This window comes from Mus caroli, unplaced genomic scaffold (genome assembly GCF_978045245.1).
Source record: "Mus caroli unplaced genomic scaffold, Mus_caroli_1 scaffold_13, whole genome shotgun sequence".
Classification (NCBI taxonomy): Eukaryota; Metazoa; Chordata; class Mammalia; order Rodentia; family Muridae; genus Mus; species Mus caroli.
The window spans coordinates 50,265,110-50,287,277 of NW_028227268.1; the positions used below are offsets into that span (position 1 = coordinate 50,265,110).

Here is a 22,168-nt window from a genome sequence, read left to right on the forward strand (position 1 = left end):
AATCAAATTGTGTATATAAACTCTTCACTTTCCCTAACTCCTCAATATCTAAAAATTCCCTATTTTAATTACTGAAGTATCTCATAGAAGCAGAATCACACAATCAGTTTTGTTCTTTTAAATTTGTCATATTTCAATTATCATGTCTTCAAGGTTCATCATTAAATGTTGGTAGAATGCATTTCAGGTTGAATGACTAAAACTGGAATCATGCCAAATCATACTTTTAAAGAAATATGTCATTTATGTAGCTCACAAATATGCTCTCATGGCTGTCTTACTCAAGACAAAAGTTCTTCTACACTAATACTGTTTAAATTCTAGTGATCTCTGATTTAAGTAAGTTCTTCCAGAGTATGTTGGATGACAACTACGTTCTCTGTGAAATGTTTGTTGTTAACTCCATAGCTAGCTATACACTTAATATTTACACTTATCTTGCCAAAATGCTCTATTCCCCATACAATGTTTTGTCTTATTATTTTTTTTCCCCTTTCATCTCAATGTTCTTTACAAATGGCTTTATTCCTAATACTAAATCCACTTGAAAACCCTGTGTGAGGGCTAGGCATGGTAGTACACATCTTTAATTCCAGCATATGACAGGCAAAGGCAGGATAATTTCTGAGTTTAATGCCAGCCTGATCTACATACATAATTTCAGGCCAGCCAAGACTACAATGACAACCTGTCTCAAAAAAAAAGAAAGAACCAAACCAAAAAACCCTAAACAATGAACAAATAAAGCCATCAATAAGAGAGGGTGGGGGTGGGGTGGGGATAGAGAAGTCTAAACTGAAATACATTTAAGCTACACAAATTATTATTCGACATGTAGGATTTTTTCAAATTATTTTATTATTATTGTGTATATCTATAAACATATATGCCACAGCCCATGTGCAGAGGCCAAAGCATAACTTAGTGGGGTGCGACCTCTGCCTCTATATGGGTTCCAGGGATCAAACTCAGATTACTAGGCTTACATGGCAAGAACGTTTTTTTTAACTCACTTAACAATTCTACCAGATATCCCCATAATAACTTTAACACTCACCACATTATTCAACTATTTGAAGCATGCACTCCAAATATTTCTATATAGTATACGTCTCAGTTATACAACCAAAGCACATACATTTTAGTAACTTTCATCACCCCACCCCAACCCTGCCCACAAATTCTTGTATAATCTATATTGACCCTTTTTCCCTTCAAACTCTCCATTAGTCGTCAGCAACCAGGAATATAATTTGAGTCTTCAGAGTTGCATATTCTACACATTTCATAAGTGGAATTATTAAATGATTGCCTCCATCTGTTCATTAATTTGAAAAAAATTATTTCTTTTCCATGTATGAACATATGCCTGTGTGTGGCTGTGCATGTGAACGCTGACAGATACCAAAAGCAGGCAGGCAGGATCTTTGTATTGAGTCAATTACGAGACCATATGCACAAAAAAAAAAAAACATAAAATCACTAAGCACTTTTACTGAGGTAGTTGTGAAATCTTTAGTGACAAATCATTATATTTGCAAATGTAAAAATAAAATTAGAAAACTCACCATTTGGGTGCCAAATCTCTGTAATGAATTTCATCTTAGGAGGCCGGAGGGGATAATCTTTTGGGAAAGTGAGATGAGCCTTAAAAACACCACCTTCACTGAAAAGAAGAAAAGAAAAACCAAGTTCATGCATTTAAGTTACTCTTTACAAGTCACTCAGACACATAAAAGGGTACGGAAAATAAAACAACAAAAAGGTAGACAAAAAATTAGTTTCCTGAATACAAATACACAGTTTAATATACCACTATAAATACTGCTTTGTTAAACTCTCAGGTACTTAGTAAAAGTAAAAGGAACACCGGAAACGGAGGTGTCCAGATCAGATCATTGGTGATATGGTACAAGTCTTTTCAGTATAAGTCTTCAAATGAAATTCAGGAAGTTTAATCTTGTCTGCATGACTCAAGTTCCTGAATTTTCTATATTGGTTTCAAACGATCTTTCTTCTCTGCTCTGGCCATACCCATCAATCTCTTTCTCATCTTAAAATTTAGGCATATATTTTGTGATTTCCCTCTCTGGGATCAGATTGCCACATTTCTATTTATTTAATTGTTTGTTCATTTCATCATATATTAAAACTTCATTAAAAGGACAGTAATAAATTAAAAAGGTCTCCCAAAGAGGTTTTATACCTCTGACTTTCCAGAGTAGAAATACTGCAATACTAATGCTCTATGTCTGTACTGTCTAATATACTACCCAGTAACACTCTGAAAATGGATTGTGTCCTGGTTAGTTTTTATTATCTACTTGACTCTAGAACCACCTGAAAGGAGAACACTTCAATTAAAGAATTTTCTGGGTCATATTTGTCTGTGATAATGTCTGTGAAAGACTGTCATAACTGATGATTGACATGGGAGGACCCAGTCCACTGTGGATAGCAATCCCTGTGCAGATGAATATATGAATGGTAGCTGAAGAATACAGAGATTATTCAGTTGTTAAGAGCACTTATTCTTGCAGAGGATGTAGGTTTGATTCCCAGCACCCAAATGGCAGCTCACAACTAACTGTCCATACAGCTAAAATAGACCAAGTTGACCTTAGAACAATGATTAAATGGTGATAGTCACATGCAATTCTAGCACCTGATATCTAGCTCAACATTATCCTGAACTACACAACAAGACCCAATCTCAAAAGGGTGTGTATTGGACTGATAATATGGTTCAGGAAATAAAGGCACTTGAGACACAAGCCTGACACCTGAGCTCTATCACCAAAACCCACTTAAAGCTGGATGGAAAGAACAAACTACAAATTTGTCTTCTTGCCTCTTTATCTATGCTGTGGAGCACATGCCCACAGACACATTATGCACACTCACACTAACAAGTAATTTTTAAAAGATGGGGAAAGATGTTTGCACACTGACATAAAAATAGAAACACAGCTGTGGTCATGGTCAAGTGGTTAAGGCAATGGATTTGAAATCCTTTTCTCCATGCACTGGTTCGAATTCTGCTGACTATGTGCTGGTATGTTTAAGCTCAACAGAATGCTGCTCTTCATCCCTCAAGTTTGGGGAGAGTCTCTAATCACTGTGGTTATGAGCTTCGAGGGCTGTGGTGAGGGACTGTGAGTGGAGCTACTGTTATAAATGTATACTTAAAGGGGGGAAGGGGTTAAGAGATGGCTTAGCAGTTAAGAGCACTCACTGACTGCTCTTCCTGAGGTCCTAAGTTCACAACCATCTGTAATGGAATCTGATGTTCTCTGGTATGTGTGAAGACAGCTACAGTGTATTCATAAACATAAATTAAATAAATTTTTAAAAAGAATATAGAAAAGAGGGCTGGTGAGATGGCTCAGTGGGTAAGAGCACCAGACTGCTCTTCCGAAGGTCCAGAGTTCAAATCCCAGCAACCACATGGTGGCTCACAACCATCTGACTCCCTCTTCTGGTGTATCTGAAGACAGCTACAGTGTACTTACATATAATAAATAAATAAATTTAAAAAAAAAAAAAAAAAAAGAATATAGAAAAGAAAAAAATGACAGAGAGACCCTATCTCAAAAGGGGAAGGAAAAAAAAAAAAAGCCAGGCTCTAAATTGGTGGCCATCCTGATTTCCAGAATGAGTTACAAGACAGCCAGAGATACATAGTGAAACCCTGTCTCCAAAAAAAAAAAAAGAAATATATATATATATCAATCAAATGATGACAATGATAGCAGCAATGACAACAACAACAGGAAAAACACATTACATGTAACAATGATTAACTGTAGGATGTAAGACAAGGGATCCTTTTAACTTTGTGCTTTGCACATTTCAGTACAGATTGAAATTTTAATTATAAATATTGTTTTTCGTTGCTTTTTTCTGTTTAAAAAATGGTTAAAAAATTACTCAGCAGTTGAGGAGGACTGGCTGATATTCCAGAAGACCAGACTTCAATTCCCAACACCCACATGGAAACTAACAAGCATCTGTAACTCTGGTTCCTGGCTATCAGACACCCTCTTCTGGACTCCATAGGCACTGCATGCACAGGGTCTATCAACACATTGTGTGTGTGTTGGGGGGTGGGGTGGGGGGTTGCAGGCCATGCCATTAATATCAAATATTTCCAAATAGTAAAGAGGTAAGCTGAGGGTTCAGAGCATAAAAAGCACTTGATGAAAGCAGTAAGAAAAAGTCTATAAAAGATTAAATGGGAAAATGGTAAAGAATGTGCACAATGAAGGGAATAATTTGATGAGAAAATTAACATTTAAATATGGGAAGTCTGTGTATGCCTGGCAACTCAAGGTGATTCCCTTAAGTTCAAGGCCAGCCTACACCAAATAAGAAAGACCGTATCAGCCTGAGAAAGAAAGATCTTTTCTCTTGTTTTTAGGGGTGGGGGGATTAAAAGAAGGTAGTACATAATACAAATTAAGGGTTTTAAAAAGGGAGGAAAACCAGGTCCTAAGGCAATGGGAGGACACTAGCAGAAAGACAACTAGGAATAGGGGTCCTCCTCTAATACATAGCAAGGTATTCAAGGCTAACCTGGAATACATGACACCCTGCCTCCAAATAATAAGTCATCAGAAATTAGCTAGAAGTAGAAAAAAAATAAAGCTAGTAAAAAGCATAACCATGAAGAAGGAATGATGTAAGGCTGGAGAAATGACACAGAGGTTAAGAGCACTTACTGCTCTTGCAAAGGTTCAGTTCTCAGCATCCGCATGTGGCAGCTCACAGCTGCCTGTTCCTCCAATTTCAGGGGATCCAATGCCTTCTTCTAGCCTCCAGGGGCACCTGCACCCACATGATGTTCATATAACTCATTCAGACACATGAACACAATTTTTTTAAAGTCTTTTTTTTTAAGCTCTCTTTTCTTTCCCATGGAAAGGCGAACATAAAATGTAGCACAGGTATCAAGAATTAAAAAGAAAGTAATTAGTTTCAAAGATAAGCATTTTATAATTAGAGTAGAAAATAAGTAGATAGACAGAATTTGAGAAAGCTACAAATCCAGGAAAGAGCCAAGAATGTATGTAAAAGGGTATCAGAACAGCCTCCAGAAAATCCCTGCAACTTATTTCTCCAAGGTCACTTCATTTTGGTTGATTTAATTCATTCAAAAGCTTCACAATATCTGACTGGAATTCTTATGCTAAAAAGTTGCCACTACCCCTCTAAATTATTTATAAGTAATTGTCAAATTTACTTAATAGTGTTGCCCTAAAATTTTAAAGCAGATGTTTTTCTATTTTTCTAAAAGTTCCCAAAATAACTATGCTAGTTCTCCTTTTTTTTTTTTAATGGATTCCTCTACTTTACCTAAGGATCATCTACCTGTTCTTCTCCCACCCCACCTTAGCCCCCAACCCAAAAAACACCTTGCTTAGTGGCAGCAAATCTGTGAGTATACAAACTTTAGGAGTGAAGTTAGCACAAAAAGAACTAAAAAATGCATAGGGTAAAAATAACAAAGTAGGTAGACTGTATTTATTATTGTTTAAACATAAAAAGATGTGAATATGGGGAAGAGAAAAACATTAAAGTAGCAGTGAAGTAAAAATATTTCTCCATGTTCAAAGTATTAGAACAATTAACATGATGTTAAAGGGTTATATAAGCAACTGCTGAATATTTGAAAAACCAAGGTCATATTTCTGGCACAAAACCTCCTTTTACTATTTTTGTAAATTAAACCACACAAGTCGTAACTGGGTATGGCACATGCCTATAATTTAGCACTGGAAAGTGTTGAGGCAGGAGGCCTATTGAATTTAAAGTAACCCAAACTACATATCAAGAACCCTTTTTGATTTTTTTTTTTTAAAACTATACTGGGGCTCCAAGTCTGTCAGTGGTGCAGCACTTGCCTAGAGATCTTGGTCCTTTCTTTCCAAACATTACACACATAAGAAAAGTTACTTGGAGGAAAGGGCTTGGGTCAAGATAGGGTTTCTCTGTATAGCACTGGCTGTCCTAGAATTCTCTCTTTAGACCACGCTGGCCTCAAATTCAGAGATCAGCTTGTCTCTGCCTTCCAAATGCAGGTATTAAAGCCATACACCACCACACCTAGCTAAGAAAATCTATTCTTGGCAGCACTAGAAAAATTCAATATTGGATACAGGATTAATAAAAGAAAAAAAAATGCTAGGTGAAGATGGGTAAAATAGCATGTCTTAGTTAGGGTTTTACTGCTGTGAACAGGCACCATGACCAAGGCAAGTCTTATAAAAGGCAACATTTAATTGGGGCTGGCTTACAGGTTTAGAGGCTCAGTCCATTATCATCAAGGCAGGAACATAGCAGCATCCAGAGAGGCATGGTACAGGAGGAGCTGAGAGTTCTACATCTTCATCTGAAGGTGGCTAGTAGAAGACTGACTTCCACACAGCTACGGTGATTGGTCTTAAGCCCACACCCACAGTGACACACCCACTCCAACAAGGCCACATCTCCTAATAGTGCCACTCCCTGGACCAAGCATATACAAACCATCACACTACATAAATACTCAGTAACTATCAGTCTTTTTGTTTTGTTTTTCAAGATGTTTCTCTGTATAACAGCCCTGGCAACTACCAGTCTTAAAATAAAACTTAAATGTACTAAGAATTGATTACATAGACTGTAAATAATGTGGAGTGTCCTTTAGTAAGTAAGCGAAGGTTAGTTATACATCACAAAACAGCATACCATATTTTTACAGAATTTTGGCCTAATACTTTCTCTGAGCTAACACCTCAGGCCATTATATGCTAATGAACTGATCACTGAGATTTAAATATCACTCAAATCCATGCTAACTTATTTTCAATCACTCTATCCTCTTCACATTGTTGAAACAACTTCAAGATCACTTCCTTGCGCTTAGTACTCTTTAAGAACATTCTATAAAGGACTTAATTAGAATTAACAGCCTTGTAAACATCATTTAAGTCTGTCTGCTTTTATTTGTCTTCTTTATCTTTTTTTTTAAAAAAAGATTTATTTATGTATGTGAGTACACTGTATAGCAGGCATCAGATCTCATTACAGATGATTGTGAGCCACCATGTGGTTGCTGGGAATTGAACTCAGGACCTCTGGAAGGGCAGTCAGTGCTCTTAACTGCTGAGCCATCTCTCCAACCCTTTATCTTTCTTTTCTGAGCACACTTTGCTTAACACAGTGACCTCCAACCATAAAATAATTTTTTTGCTGCTACTTCATAGTATTGTTGCTATTGTTATGGATCATAATTATAAATATGATATGCAGGGTGACATCTAATATGTGACCTCTATGAAAGGGTCATCATTCAACAACCCCAAGGGGTTGGGCCCCACAGGTTGAGAACCACTGCCTTAACACATTGGGTCCTTCCCCCAACATTTTGTATTTCTTTATTTTTTTTTTTCTAAGCTCCCACGCCCCACCTCCCACCACAGTCATGTAAACTAACCTCCTATGTGAACAGCTTATATATAGAATGGCCTTATTCCTTCTCTCCTCCATTGTCCTTCACTAAGAAGCTACTACGATTTAGTTTGCCAGATCTTGGGCTTTTCTTTCAAACTCTAATACAATTGTCCTAGTGCCGACCTCCCTCAAAAGGAGCATTTTTTAAAACTTCCATTTACAAGTCTTTTCTCTGTCCTTTGTCCTGACACCTTTCTAGCTATTTTCTCAGGACCTGTCCCAGGCACCTGTTCTCTTCTTCCCTGAACAAAGGTTACAGATTTCAGAAAAGCACTGGATAAAGTGGCCAGTGTCTCAGTAGCAAGTTCAAAGTTGCCACTAACATGCCTGATATTCACATCACACATCAAGAGCCAACACTTTTAGAAACATACAATGAGAACCCCACAACCGGAGCCGGATAGATGGATCAGCAGTTAACAACACTGATCCTTTTAGAGGGGTCAGGTGACTCACAACCACCTACAAGCACAGTTCCAGAGGGATCCTAGAAGTTCAGCCTCTGAGAAACAACTCCATTCACATACACATCCCTACACACAGACCTGTATATGCAGTGGGTTGGCTTGATGTTACTTGTATGCTAATAATACTGGCTCCTCAAGACCCAGTTGCCCCAAAGAACACAGAGTCCTAAAGTAGAGTCAATTGATGCTATGTGTCCTTGTCCCCAAGTTATTTCTGATTGGTAAATAAAGATGCCTACAGCCTACAGACATAGGCAGGGATCAGGATTCCTGGGCTGGAGGACAGAGAACAGCGAGAAAGGGAGAGAAGGAAGTGAATGGAGGAGAAGCTGCCACAGGTTAAATGAATCATGAAATAATGGCCATGTTAGTTGGCCAGTTGGAGTTAAGCACAACCCAGACGAAACATGGCAAATTATACAATAGGATTATTGGCTGGGAAATAGAATTAATAGCATAGAGGACAGATATCTCCCCAGCTCTTGACAGGGTTTCTCTGTATAGCCCTGGCTGTCCTGGAACTCACTCTGTAGACCAGGCTGGCCTGGAACTCAGAAATCCACCTGCCTCTGCCTCCTGAGTCTGGGATTAAAGGCGTGCGCCACCAGGCCCAGCTAGCTCCCCAGCTCTTAAAGCTGATCAAGGCTTATTACAAATGTAAAGGTTGTGTGTGTGTTTTATCTGAGAACTGAACGATCAAAAGTGGGTAGAAACTCTGGATTGGGATTTAAAATTTCTACAATATGTACACATAATTATAGATAATAAAAACAAGCTGGGCAGTGGTCACACATGCCTCTAATCCCAGCACTCAGAAGACAGAAGCAGGCAAATTTCTGAGTTTGAGGCCAACCTGGTCTACAGAGTGAGTTCAAAGACAGCCATAGCTATAGCTATACACACACACACACACACACACACACACACACACCTGGCTCAAAAACTAAACAAACAAACAAATATCCTTAAAAAAGAAACAAAAGGGTTGAGGTTGAGATATGGAGACACACACGCACACACACAAGGGGGGGGGGGGCAGTAAAATGGGCTTGTTAGTAAAAAGAATGACCTGTTAACTAAAATGGTCTTACCATCTGGACTTTATTTTGAGACAGGATCTCACTATGTAGCCCTGCTGCATGGTGCTGGGATTAAAAGTTTGCACGACATGCTCGAGTAGCTATCTTTTAAAAACTGAGAAGTGTGTGTGATATTTCCATTGATCAACTAATGCTTAACACAAATGCATGTAAGGATTAAAAAATTCACTGAGTCTTTAAGAATCAAATCGTAAGCCTGGATTCTTAAATAAGAACTTGGTTTTGGAGAATAACTCTCATTATTTTATAGCTACACTAGGGTAAATAGAATCCTATCATCAGAATGTTCCTATGTATCCCCTTGAGGCACTGTGCCTAGGGAAAAAAACAAACACTATTTTAAACCCAGAAGAATAAACATGAAGAACAGATCAGAACTGTGTTAGGTTCATAGACCAGGTTACTTACACAGTATGGTTTGCAAAATTTAAGAAATTTACCTCAAATAACAACATGACTGTGAGGGAGTATCTTTAAACTGGTTTCCAGTGGCTACTGGCAGCTACTGAAGAATCCTAATGCCATGCCATGATCAAATTCACCTAAATCAACTTGCAAAACTGATGAATGCAAATATACTTCAAAGAAACATATGAGCAACAATTATGATTGCTAAAAACTATAACAAAGCATGAACCACTGTTTTCCCACTATGTAAACCATGAACTCCCATATTGCTTTGTTTTAACTTTATTTCCTCTCTTTTTCCAATTTGTTTTTGAGGCAGCTTCTCTCATTTCTGCCATAATGCCTACTACTCCTCCAAGATAACTGGATTAATTCTCCTGTCTCTATCTCCCATCTTGCAATAGCTGGGATCACAAACACAGGCCACTACATTAAACTTTTTGCATGGGTTCTGGGAATTATCATCGAATTTCTATAGCAAACATTTACCAACTGAGTCATCTTCACCAGCCCTCCATTATTTTTTAAATACATTTTTTACCAGCTGTTTGAGATAGCAGAAAATCAGCTACTTGAAGGCTGGGGTGGGGGTGGGGATGGGGGTGGGGGTGGTCTTACAACAAGGAAATGCAGTCCCAAAGAAATGCAGATCTAGAGATCTAGGTCTGTTATCACTCTCTAGCTCATTTGCCTCATTTTCAACTGGTAGTCAGTTAATAAGTTATTTTATGTCCTAACATATGTCTTATAAACTATTATAAACTGTATTTTGTGAAGACCAGGTTATAAAATTATTAAAATAGACCTTGAAAGTTCCCTTAAGTCTTAAGCCACAGATATACAGAATACATTCTATGTAAAAATCTCAAGGCTAGAGAGATGTCTCATCAGTTAAGAGCACTGGCTGTTCTTCCAGAGGCCCTAGGCTCAATTCCCAGCACCCACATGGTGGATGGGTCACAGACATCTGTAACTCTAGTTCTAGAGGTTCCCATGCTATCCACCTCCTCAGATACCAGACAAACACAGTACACATATATACATGCAAAACACCCTTACACGTAGACATTAACTGATTTCATTAAATTAAAAAGAACTCTGTTTTTAAAAAGAAAAAATTTGCAGTCTTATTCTTCAATAAATAATAAGGCATTAAGAACAGATAAACTGGGGCTGGAGAGGTGGCTAAGCAGTTAAGAGCACTGGCTGCTCTTCCAGGGGACCTGGGCTCAATTCCCAGGGCCCACATAGCAGCTGACACCTGTCTGTAACTCCAGTTCCAGGAGATCAAACACCCTCACACAGAACTACATGAAGTCAAAACACTAATGAACATAAAAGAAAAATCATTTTTTAAAAGTGGTGTTTAAAAAAACAGTAAAACTTTCTTCCTTAATTATGGTATTTCCTTTGGGGTCAAGGCATGGTAAACATGAGAAGGAAAATCATTTCCATAGGGAACTGCTCAGCACTCTTAACTGCTGAAACACCTCTCTAAATTCCATAGGACTTTTTCCTCTTTTGGCTGGAGCAATGGCTCAGCGGTTAAGAGCCTCTAAAGAACTTGAATTTGATTCTCAATACTCATATCAAATGGCTTATAATCAGATGTTACTCCAGCTCCTGGGGATCCAACACCTATGGCCTCCTAGTGCACCTTCATTCCCATGAACATAATCCCACAAAAGCACACATAGACATATAATCAGAGATGAAATTTTCTCTTCTCCAAGTTTGCAAAAATTAATCTCCTAAATTCTAGAATATGTATGTATGTATGTATGTATGTAAATTATTTACAGCCAGGCAGTAGTAGCACACAGCACACATCTTAAATCCCAAGACTCAGGGGCCAGAAGCATGCAGATCTCGGAGTTTGAGGCCCACCTGGTCTAGAGAGAGCTCTAGGACAGCCAGGGCTATACAGAAAAACCCTGTGTGTGTGTGTGTGTGTGTGTGTGTGTGTGTGTGTGTGTTGGGGGGGGGGATTTGTTTACATATAACCTCACCAGAAAAAGCTTTTCATAACAGATTTATTCCAGCAGCAAGATAATCTAAATTTCTGAAGCTAACTTTTTTAAAAACAGGTTTTAGACATTACAGCTTCAATCATAACACAAAGGCTCTGCACATGATCAAATTGAGATGATACTAGATACAACCATTTTGTTTGCTCCTTTAAAATTATTTTTCAATTTTCAAAATTGTTTTAATTTTAGTTGAAGAAGTAACTATTTCAAGATGTCAATTCCAATATACTTACTAAAGTGTATCTGGAGGACCAATAATAAGGACTTCCCAACGATAGAGATCATTGTCGTCTATTAAACCTGCTGAAAAGCCTTCCACTGGATTTTTGTTGAGTTCTGTGGAAAAAGAACATTTCAATAAAAACTTTAAAACAGTTTTTCTCCAACAGGTAAAATACAGAATGGCCATACATAAGCCATAAACTATGAAAACTATTAAGATGCTGTCTTACGACTACAACATTTCCATACAACAAGGAAGCCATGGTTACATCAACCTACCCAGATGTAATTGTTTTGTCTTCTTACATCTACTCTGGGATCCGAACAAGCTCTTAGCATTCTGGGTAGGTTTTATGAGAGGTCATCAAAATGCAAATAAGGCTCAATCTCACAAGAGATTTTAGTTGAAAGAAAACCAAAACTCAAATCAAATCAAAAACAGCAAGTTTTCTATAGTCATTAGGACAATTCCTTTATAAACAACCAAAAGCACTTTTGCATTGGAATTGCTGAGTTCTATCAACTCTTACTTACGCTAACATCTGTCTATTTGCCACGATGCCTTGAGGTACATTCAACTATGCAACAGGAATAGTTATCTAAGAATAACTGGTGCCTACAGAATTAGTGATGGTATCATAAGATTTTTCTCTTCTAAACAGTGTTCTGCCATGGAGAATGGATGATGAGGGCAGAAAATAAGAACAGAGACAAGGAACTGGTAAGGTAGGGATCAAAGGCCAACAGAGCATCATCAAACAACAAGTTAGGAAGAGCACAGCCTTGAGAGTTTACAGAGATGGCTGAATAAAATAAGGATGTCTTTGTAATGGGCAGATCGAATGAGTTTTTCAAATAGCTTTAAGGAATTTTAATATACTATCATCTTTGAAGTCAGCATAAGAATCATGATAGTGAGTATACACAACAATCACCAAAAAAATTATCAATTATTTTATTTGACAAGAGAGCTGAGGGCTGACTGGTTCAAACTGGGTAGTGAGTGAGGACAAAACATGTTTAAGGGCAGTTCAGAAAGGACTTGCCAGAAATCTAAATGAGTACATGATTCTAATCCAGTACTTGCCATCATCCTCAAGACAGGCCATCTAACCATGAAAGCAAGTTAATGCTACACGGAGTACTATGAAATGCCTAACAGAGTATGCTGGTAACTGTGGAAGCATTAACTCTGAGCAACCAAAAGTGGTTTTAGTTCAGCAACTACAACTTCATATAGTGCTATCAGGTCCATCTTCATTTGTCAACTTACTTGAATTTGAAATTACTTGGGAGACACACCTCTTGAGCATATCTGAGGGTGCGTCGAAACAGTTTAATTTGCAATGTGGTTGGAACCATTCTATAAGGATTGTGAAGCAGAATACCAAGACTCATACACCTCCCATGATTTTACTGCTGTCACTCTGCAGCTATCACACCTTCCCAGGCATGACAAACTACATAGCTGACCAACCGTAAACTAAAATGAACACTTCTTCCTGAAGCTGTTTTGATCAGTTATTTTGTCAAAGTAACAATAAAGTAATTAATATATACCACAACATGCCCACAAAAAACCAAACAAGTAAAAATAAAGAAATTGTATTTCAACACAAAGAACTTCTTTTCTTGGATTTTTGAACACAAGATTTTTTAAATCTAATAGGCAAAGCAAACATAAAATCAGTACTATATCTTAAAATATCAGGCTTGTCTTTCTTTTAAATAGATTTTTAAGATACCATTAAGATATGATTTGTATTTTAATCTTACTATGCTTATTTATACACATGCCTTTCACTGATTCCAAACTGTGTTGCTGGCTACTAGAAAAGAATACACATATACACTTTAGTGTTGATAGGAATTTGGTGTGATGAAGGTGTAAGAATTATGGGTAATAGGTTTCTACATTAGTTATCTCATTTCCAACCTTTTCAGTTACACTTTCTAGTAGTGGGCCACTAGTATCAACCTGTCCCCTCCAATACTGGGGCTATAAATATGTGTTTCTATACCAAGTTTTTATATGAGTGTAGGGCTCTAAACTTTGGTCTCAAGAGTCTACCTAGAGCACTTAACTGAGCCATCCCAATTATCTCATTGTTGCATTTTCTTGATAAGTAGGTAAGCTCAGTAGTTTTAAGACCATTATCATGTTTTCATGAATGATTCCTTTGAGGTCTAGCTCAAGTACTACCCTCCCATCTCTGAGACCTTTTTAAAATAATTTACTAAATAATCTTGACTTCTATTAAAAATCCTATTCATTATAGTTGCAGCCTGTATTTTATTACTTAGCATTTGACTATCATGGGTTCATTGTTTCAGAAAAATATGTAAGTAAGGACAATGTGTAATAGGTAATCTAAAAGTAGTACAAGGAATGGGAGTTAAAGAAGTACAAAAGAGGGCATAGAACAACCTTTAATAGCTAAACAAGGCAGGAAGAGCACAACTCTGAGGCCAGCCAAGTCTATCTTCCGATGTCTAGTCTCAAAAGTTTAAAAGCAGGGGGTGAGGGGAGGAAAGCACAGAAGGGCACACACATTTTATCCCAGAACATGGGAAGCTGATGTGAGTTGAGTTGCAAAATGACCATGACTAATAATGAGACCCTGCCTTGGAGGGATGAAGGGAAATGGGAAAGAAAGACTTAGAGACTATCTACAATGAAGAACTGAACAAAGAGACTATGACTGAACAAAGAGTTCAACTTCATTAAGTTTCAACTTCATACACGGGACAATGATAACCTGTACAAGAATTGGAGAGCATTTGTTCTTAATACATTTTCAAAAAAAAAAAAAATAGGGTGAGCTTGGGAGATTTAAATGTTCAAAAAACAGTCTTAGAAGTTGGATATATGGCTCAGTACATAAAAGACAGTATAGCAGGGAGCTGGCTCATCAGTTAAAAGCACTGACTGCTCTTCCAGAGATCCTGATTTCAATCCCCAGCAACTACATGGTGGTTCACAACTATTTATAATGGGATCTGATGCCCTCTTCTGGTGACTGAAGACAGCTACATTTTACTCATATACATAAAATAAATAAATCTTTTTTTAAAAGATGATATGGCAGTTGCAGAGGACTTGAGTTTGATTCCCAACACCCACATCAGGTATAACTCCAGCTCTAAAGGAGTCAATGCCATCTTCTGGCCTCAAGTGCACAAACCCATATACAGACACACAAATGTATATATAGTTAAGAAGAAAACAGTCATGCTTTAAAAGCCGTATTAGGCATGTTGGTGCATACTTACAATAATACTAACACCCAAGAGGCCACAGCAAAGCAAATAAGTATGAGACCAGCTCTTGCCTACACTATCAAGACACTGATATCTAAAGTAGGTGTGAATATTTAGTGGGTATATAAGATACTTGACGAAGTGGTGAAATGGTTTTGAAACTAGAAAAGGTTAGTGGTTGTATAATACTGTGAACATAGATACATTTATCTATTATTATGTGTATACATGTTGTTTATTACATTTGAACATATATATCTCATCTTAGTTCCTAAAATGACACAAATGTATTAAAATAGGAAACACAAGAGGAGATACCTGTTTGAAAGGTAAGGGGAGATCTTATTTAATTCTAAATTTCTACAGCACATATATGTTGTATATGTTGGGAGAGGAGTTGTCTTTGCAGAGTGATAGACTGTACTTTGGACTTTGCATATGCTGGGCAAGTATTCTACCACTGAGAAACATCCTCAGAATATATTAGGGTTTTTGCCAAAGAGGAAAGCAGGAAAACTAAGAAGCTAATATGTTTAACAGCCAACAATGATAAGTTCGCACTTCTACAGAATGGAAAAGCCATCTAAATTAAGGCAATTAGGCTTAAAAAAAAAAAAAAAGGAGCCAAAACTGTCCTCAACATAAGCAGTAAAGATAAATCTACATGAACCACACTAACTAGGTTAAGAGAAAATAAGGTGGAAAAGTACAAGTGGAAATTGTTTCTCTAAGGTTGTGGTAGATAGAAAATTATAGTAGCCATAGCCACAAGCAATTGAAATTCAAGCAAGTAGTTTTATTTGGTTGATTTTTCAATTTTTTTAGACATGATCTCTTCTTAGTAGACTTGAAATTTTTATGTAGACTGGCTGGCCTTACCCTCTAGTCTCTTTGCTAAGGCTACAGACATGACACTCTAATGGCTGTGGTTATTGCTGCTGTTGTTTTAAATAGGATCTTCTCTTGCAGTCCAGGCTATAGAGTCAGACCATATTCTGAGAAATTATCAACTAATTTGGGGCAGGGGGAGAGGCATGAACCCACAAAAACTAAGAGTAAGCATAATAGTGTATATTTTCGGATACCAGCATTTGGAGGGTGGGACAAGAAGATCCTATAAGACCTGTCTCTATAAAGATGAGAGAGCATATAGTAAACAAACATGAATTATTAGGATCAAATTAAATTCATAAAATATTTTTTAAAAACTAGGCTTGGGGCTGGTGAGATGGCTCAGTGGGTAAGAGCACCCGACTGATCTTCCAAAGGTCCAGAGTTCAAATCCCAGCAACCACATGGTGGCTCACAACCATCCGTAATGAGATCTGGCGCCCTCTTCTGGAGTGTCTGAAGACAGCTACAGTGTACTTACATATAATAAATAAATAAATCTTAAAAAAAAAAAAAAAACTAGGCTTGTCAGCCACCTCAATATGATGAACATTCCTAGTATCCACAATATGGTCTTCTAATACAAATTTACAGCTAACAGGGAAGTAGGGCTTTGTAAAGAAATGACAGATTCGGGCTGGTGAGATGGCTCAGTGGGTAAGAGCACCCGACTGCTCTTCCGAAGGTCCAGAGTTCAAATCCCAGCAACCACATGGTGGCTCACAACCATCCGTAACGAGATCTGGCTCCCTCTTCTGGAGTGTCTGAAGACAGCTACAGTGTACTTACATACAATAAATAATAAATAAATCTTTAAAAAAAAAAAAAGAAAGAAAGAAATGACAGATTCTAAGTCTAAGGCATAAAGGAAAAAAATGTGTTAGGCTCTTCTCAATACTCAATAAAACAAAAGCTATCAGATAGTACTGTGGTCTTGTTTAAAGAACTCAACAGCCAACTTAACAGAAGCCACTGGCTAAAAATGTTATGAGTTGAATATTAGTATGAATAATAACCATAAGGGATAGACAAATGTGTTTATATACATGAGTAACGTAAAAAAAAAAACAATCAAAACTGTCTGTAATATTATGTACTAGTAAACTATGTTGTCATTGTGGTTTGGGTTTTATTCCACAGCCTTTAGTGCCAGCACTCGGGAAGCAGAGGCAGACAAATTATCTGTGAAATCAAGGCTAGCCTGGTCTACAGAATGAGTTCCAGGATGGTCAAAGCCACAGAGAAATGGGGATATATATTTCTTCCACCATGTAAAGAATCAATCTCAGGTCAGCAGGCTTGGTAACATCATCTTTTCTACAGAACCATCTCATCACCCCATTCTTTGCCCACTCTGTGTAAGCAATACATTATTTTGAAAACCAAAGAAAGTAGAAGAACTAATATCTGGTTTTCCTTGCATTGTATTATCAAACCCTGAGCTAATATTATGTTATCAAATAACATCTCTCTCTAAAAAAACTCCAGTTAGGCAGTTGTTTATGGAGCCCCTATGTGGTATGGCTAAATTGAGCATGTCCAATTTTCTAAATTACTCAAATTTAACTTTTCCTAACTCAAAAGATAATGGCTTTCTCTCTTCCTCCTCTTTATCTTTCTAGTTTAAGAAGCTGCAGAAATTTAAAGTTTGCCTTCTCTGTGTTTTGGGGTTTTGTTTTGTTTCTTTTTAAGTAAGATTGTCCTCTGGTTTAAAAAATAAAAATACATCAGCTGAAAAGTTTCGGAAATGTCACTTTATCACTTTGTCTACATTTTTAAAGTTTCTATGTAAAATAAATAAGCCAGCCAAATCTTTAAAACATAAAAGTCATTATTTTTTAGGTAATCTCACCTAGCAAAACTGAGCCTGTTCAAGGTCATAGTCAAGAGTCAAATATAAACACAGAGAGAAACATGTTAAGAGAATCCATGTAGTAAGTATAACTAGCAGAAGCTACATGTGAGAAATTATAAGGACAAGGCCTGGAATTTTAAGCAAATTTTCTATAGAATCTATACATTAAAAAGGGCAGAGATGGCCGGGCGTGGTGGCGCACGCCTTTAATCCCAGCACTCGGGAGGCAGAGGCAGGCGGATTTCTGAGTTCGAGGCCAGCCTGGTCTACAAAGTGAGTTCCAGGACATCCAGGGCTACACAGAGAAACCCTGTCTCGAAAAACCAAAAAAAAAAAAAAAGGCAGAGATGTTTATGACTCAACTGAATATATGAAATCTGACTAGATAACAGATATTAAGAAATAAATATTTGCCAGGCAGTGGTGGCACATGCCTTTAATCTCAGCACTTGGGAGGCAGAGGTGAGTGAACGAATCTCTGAGATCAAGGCCAGCCTGGTCTACAGAACAAGTTCTAGGACAGTCAGGGCCATGCAGAAAAACCCTGTCTCAATAAACAAATAAAATAATGAGATGATGATGATGATGATGATGATAGAAATAAACATTTTGGTTTTTTAGACAGGGTCTCACTTTATGTCCCTGGATAGCCTCCCTCTGCCTCCCTAGTGGCCCAGCACTAGGGTTAAAGGCATGCATCATAACCCCAAAGTTAAGAGTCCCATCTTTACAGCAGATCCTCTTTGAATTTTTTCCCCTTTCCATTTTGGCATGTTTCTGGTTTTCTGAAGGAAAGTCTTACTATGTAGTCCAGGCTAGCCTTGATTTTATAATTCTACCTCAACTGGAATCACAGAAGTGTACCATCATGTCTGATTCTTTAAACTGTTAAGGTAACCGATAAATCTTTTATCTAAATATTATGTAGATTCTTTCTCTTAAGTAAAATATGATTTATCAAAATAATGTTACCACTCTAGCACAGGAATTGCTACACATCCACTAAAATAGTGTTGAGAAACAGAAAAGAAGAGCTGTGTTTTATAATTACTCTAACTATTAAAAAGAATCATTTCCTCAACCTTCATTAATAAATCAATATTGGAAAAATACTAGTGGTTTGAATGAGAATGGTCCTCATGGGCTCATGTTCGAATACTTGGTTCCCAGTTTGTGGAACTGTTTGGGAAAGATTAGGAGGTGTGGCCTTAATGGAAGAGGTGTGCCACCAGCAGTGAGCTTTGAGATTAGCACTGTGTCTCCTGCTTGCTGTTTAAGATTAAATTCTCAGGTGTTCCTGCCACCATGCCTTTACTCAACCATCACAGACCCTAATCCTCTGGAACTGTAAGCCCATTTAAACACTATCTTTTATAAACAGCCTTGGTCATGGTGTTTTATCACAGTAGTAGAAAAATAACTAATAAAGTGATATATATATACCAACAAACAACTGCAAAGATTTTATTACATTTCTACTATAGATCTTTTTAAAGATCCATCAATCTAATAATCTTTATAGATTGCTAATCAACATTAAAACTGCTTACAATAAGAATATTTTTGTTGAGCCGGGCTTGGTGGCACACGCCTTTAATCCCAGCACTTGGGAGGCAGAGGCAGGCGAATTTCTGAGTTCAAGGCCAGCATGGTCTACAGAGTGAGTTCCAGGACAGCCAGTGCTACACAGAGAAACCCTGTCTCAGCCCACCCCACCCCACCCCCCAAAAAAGAATAGTTTTCTTTACATTGAGTCATAGGCTACAGCGAGCTGACTTCCTAACCAAAAAAATTTGGAACATAGAGCAGACAGATAAAAAACAGTCATACCATATCTGAAAGACTTTCCAATATTCCTTAGAATTAACAATGACATTCTACCACCTACAATATTACATATGACCATGGTGTGCCAGAACCTGATATATCATTCTCAGGTTAAATAAAGCTGTTCTGTTGTTGAAGTCATCTGAATTCTCATTCTTTATCTCTCCCTACAAACTGAAATGACTCTTATACTCTAAATATATACTGATGAGTTTGTCTAGACATATCCTGATGCCCTTTGTATGTTGTAGCTTGTGCTTAAATACAACAGCATCAGCATACTTCTCTGCTTAAATTTGATGCAGCAGAAATTCCTGGGAACAGAATACCATATGCAGTATATATGTCAGGACTAGGTTTACATTTCAATTCTCCTTAGCCTTACCAAATTAAGTCATCTCTTTTTTTTTCCAAGTTTCATTTTTCTTATCCATAAAGTAAGATAAAACCCATAGTAGTATTATGAAACAAAAAAATAAGATGTGTGCACATAAAAGTGCTTGAGTCTGGAAGCCAGAGGCCAACAGCTGGTGGTTTCAATTTTGAGACAGGGTCTCTCAGTGAACATTGAGCTCACTGATTTGGCTAAGCTGGCTAGCTAATGAGCTCCAGGGCTCCACCAGGCCCTTCCAGCACAGACTTAAAGACATGCATTCAGTCTTTAAGTTCCTGCAAGGAATCTAAACTGGGATCCTCCTAAGCTTTGTAACAGGCAATTTACTGACAGAGCTGTTTCCTCATCACTGAAAGAAGACACAAAATTGTGTCCCATCTTAGGACACAAAAAATGTTAATTATCCATTGCCTTCCTATAGTCTAGGAAATAACAATATTCTTTAGAATCTCAAGAACAAGCCTATACCTTCTCTATCACCTTTTAAGAAAAATACTAGCCAGCTCCAAACATCATCCAAACTATGTTTCTAATGAGAGTTGCTATGAGTCCTCTTCCCCTGTTTACAGTAAAAAAATCCTAACTTCCAATATTCCTGAGGGAAGACTTTTTTCCTTACCATTTGTAAACCTACAAGGCATCTATTAATACATGCTTAAACCTGTATTAAAATGTTTACTAAACTCTACTTCATAATATGCTGTCTCGTCCTGATTCTTTTCCATGTCAAATCCATAAATGCTGGTTTGGCCTGAGTCAATTTTCCTAAAACTCTTTTCCCAAAGACTTTTACATGTTAGGATGCTGAGGCTGATGGTGTGAAACTGCCTCCTTTACCTCTATCTCAAAATGCTGACAATAAGACTATGTAAGTTTACTTTTAAAATGTAGTTTAAAAAATAAAAATAACTAACTATAAAAATTGAAGCTAGAGAGATGTCTCAGTGGTTATAAGTCATATATAAACTTTCCATATAAACACAGCCTAAACTAATCCACAAGAAAATAAAAATATAGGGCTGGTGAGATGGCTCAGTGGGTAAGAGCACCCGACTGCTCTTCCAAAGGTCCAGAGTTCAAATCCCAGCAACCACATGGTGGCTCACAACCATCTGTAATGAGATCTGGCGCCCTCTTCTGAAGTGTCTGAAGACAGCTACAGTGTACTTACATATAATAAATAAATAAACCTTTAAAAAAAAAATTAAAAAAAAAAAAAAAAAGAAAATAAAAATATAGAATAAATAAAACATTTGAGCAAGAAGTACTAAACTTAAAGCAATAACATGGGCAAAGAGAAGGAAATCAAGTTTAAAAAAAAAAATATGTGGGCAGAAGAATCAAGTTGGCCTCAGATTTCTCCACTAACAATTCAGATAGTTGATGAGTGACAAAACTACAGAATTCTAAGGCAAAGTGTGACACAAAGAGTGAAGAAGACGAAGAAATCAAACTAAGATGAAGACAGAAACTGTGAATGAACCTTAGGACTCGTTTCCTAAATTTTTCTCCTTTTTTTTTTTTAACATTATTTATAGTGTGTGCATGTACACTGCACCACACTGTACCTGTGAAAGTTACAGGACAGCTTGCAGGACTTGGTTCTCCCCTTATGACAGTCTCCCATATAGACTGAATTCAGGCGGTCAGGCTTGGGGACAGGAACCCTTACCCAGTGACCCATCTCTCTGGCCTGCTTCTTATACATCTGAAAATGAATTTTGTAATAAGAAACACAAATAATAATTACTGAGTCCACACAAACATCCAAAACTAAATATATTATCACATGATTGCTCAGCAGTTCAGAATTTTTTTTGCTTGTAAAGGTACCTAGGTTTACCAATCAGAGAAAACACATGGAGGGACTTTTGGCTCTAGCTGCATATGTAACAGAGGATGGCCTAGTAGGTCATCAATAGGAGAAGAGGCCCTTGGTCCTGTGAAGGTTCTATGCCCGAGTATAGGGGAATGCCTGGGCCAGGAATGGGAGTGGGTAGGTTGGGGAGCAGGGGGAGAGGGGAGAGGTATGGGATTTTCAGAGGGGAAACTAGGAAAGGGATAACATTTAAAATGTAAATAAAGAAAATATCTATAATGAGAAAAAAAAAAAAAAAGGTATCTAGGTTTGGTTCCAGCAACCAAATTGTGGCTCACAGCCATCTGTAACTACAAATTTCAGAGATCTGATACCCTCTTCTAGACTCTGGGCACCAGGC

At 37.5% G+C, this 22,168-nt stretch overlaps 1 protein-coding gene across 4 annotated transcripts in view; it reads right to left on the reverse strand.

The window, feature by feature from the left end:
- The window catches only part of Ube2g1 (ubiquitin conjugating enzyme E2 G1), a 79,693-nt gene that overhangs the window by 11,652 nt on the left and 45,873 nt on the right, over positions 1-22,168 (reverse strand). For 2 of the 4 annotated variants that reach the window (XR_015045026.1, XM_021176786.3), the window contains exons 2-3: positions 11,733-11,835; positions 1,569-1,666 (exon numbers count right to left, since the gene is read on the reverse strand). Coding sequence is in view for 3 of the 4 variants with exons in the window: in XM_021176786.3 (XP_021032445.1) it covers positions 1,569-1,666; positions 11,733-11,835 (201 nt within the window). In the remaining variant the exon portion in view is untranslated. The remainder of the gene's footprint in view (positions 1-1,568; positions 1,667-11,732; positions 11,836-22,168) is intronic. The other 2 variants (XM_085829832.1, XM_085829833.1) reach the window with 1 other exon arrangement.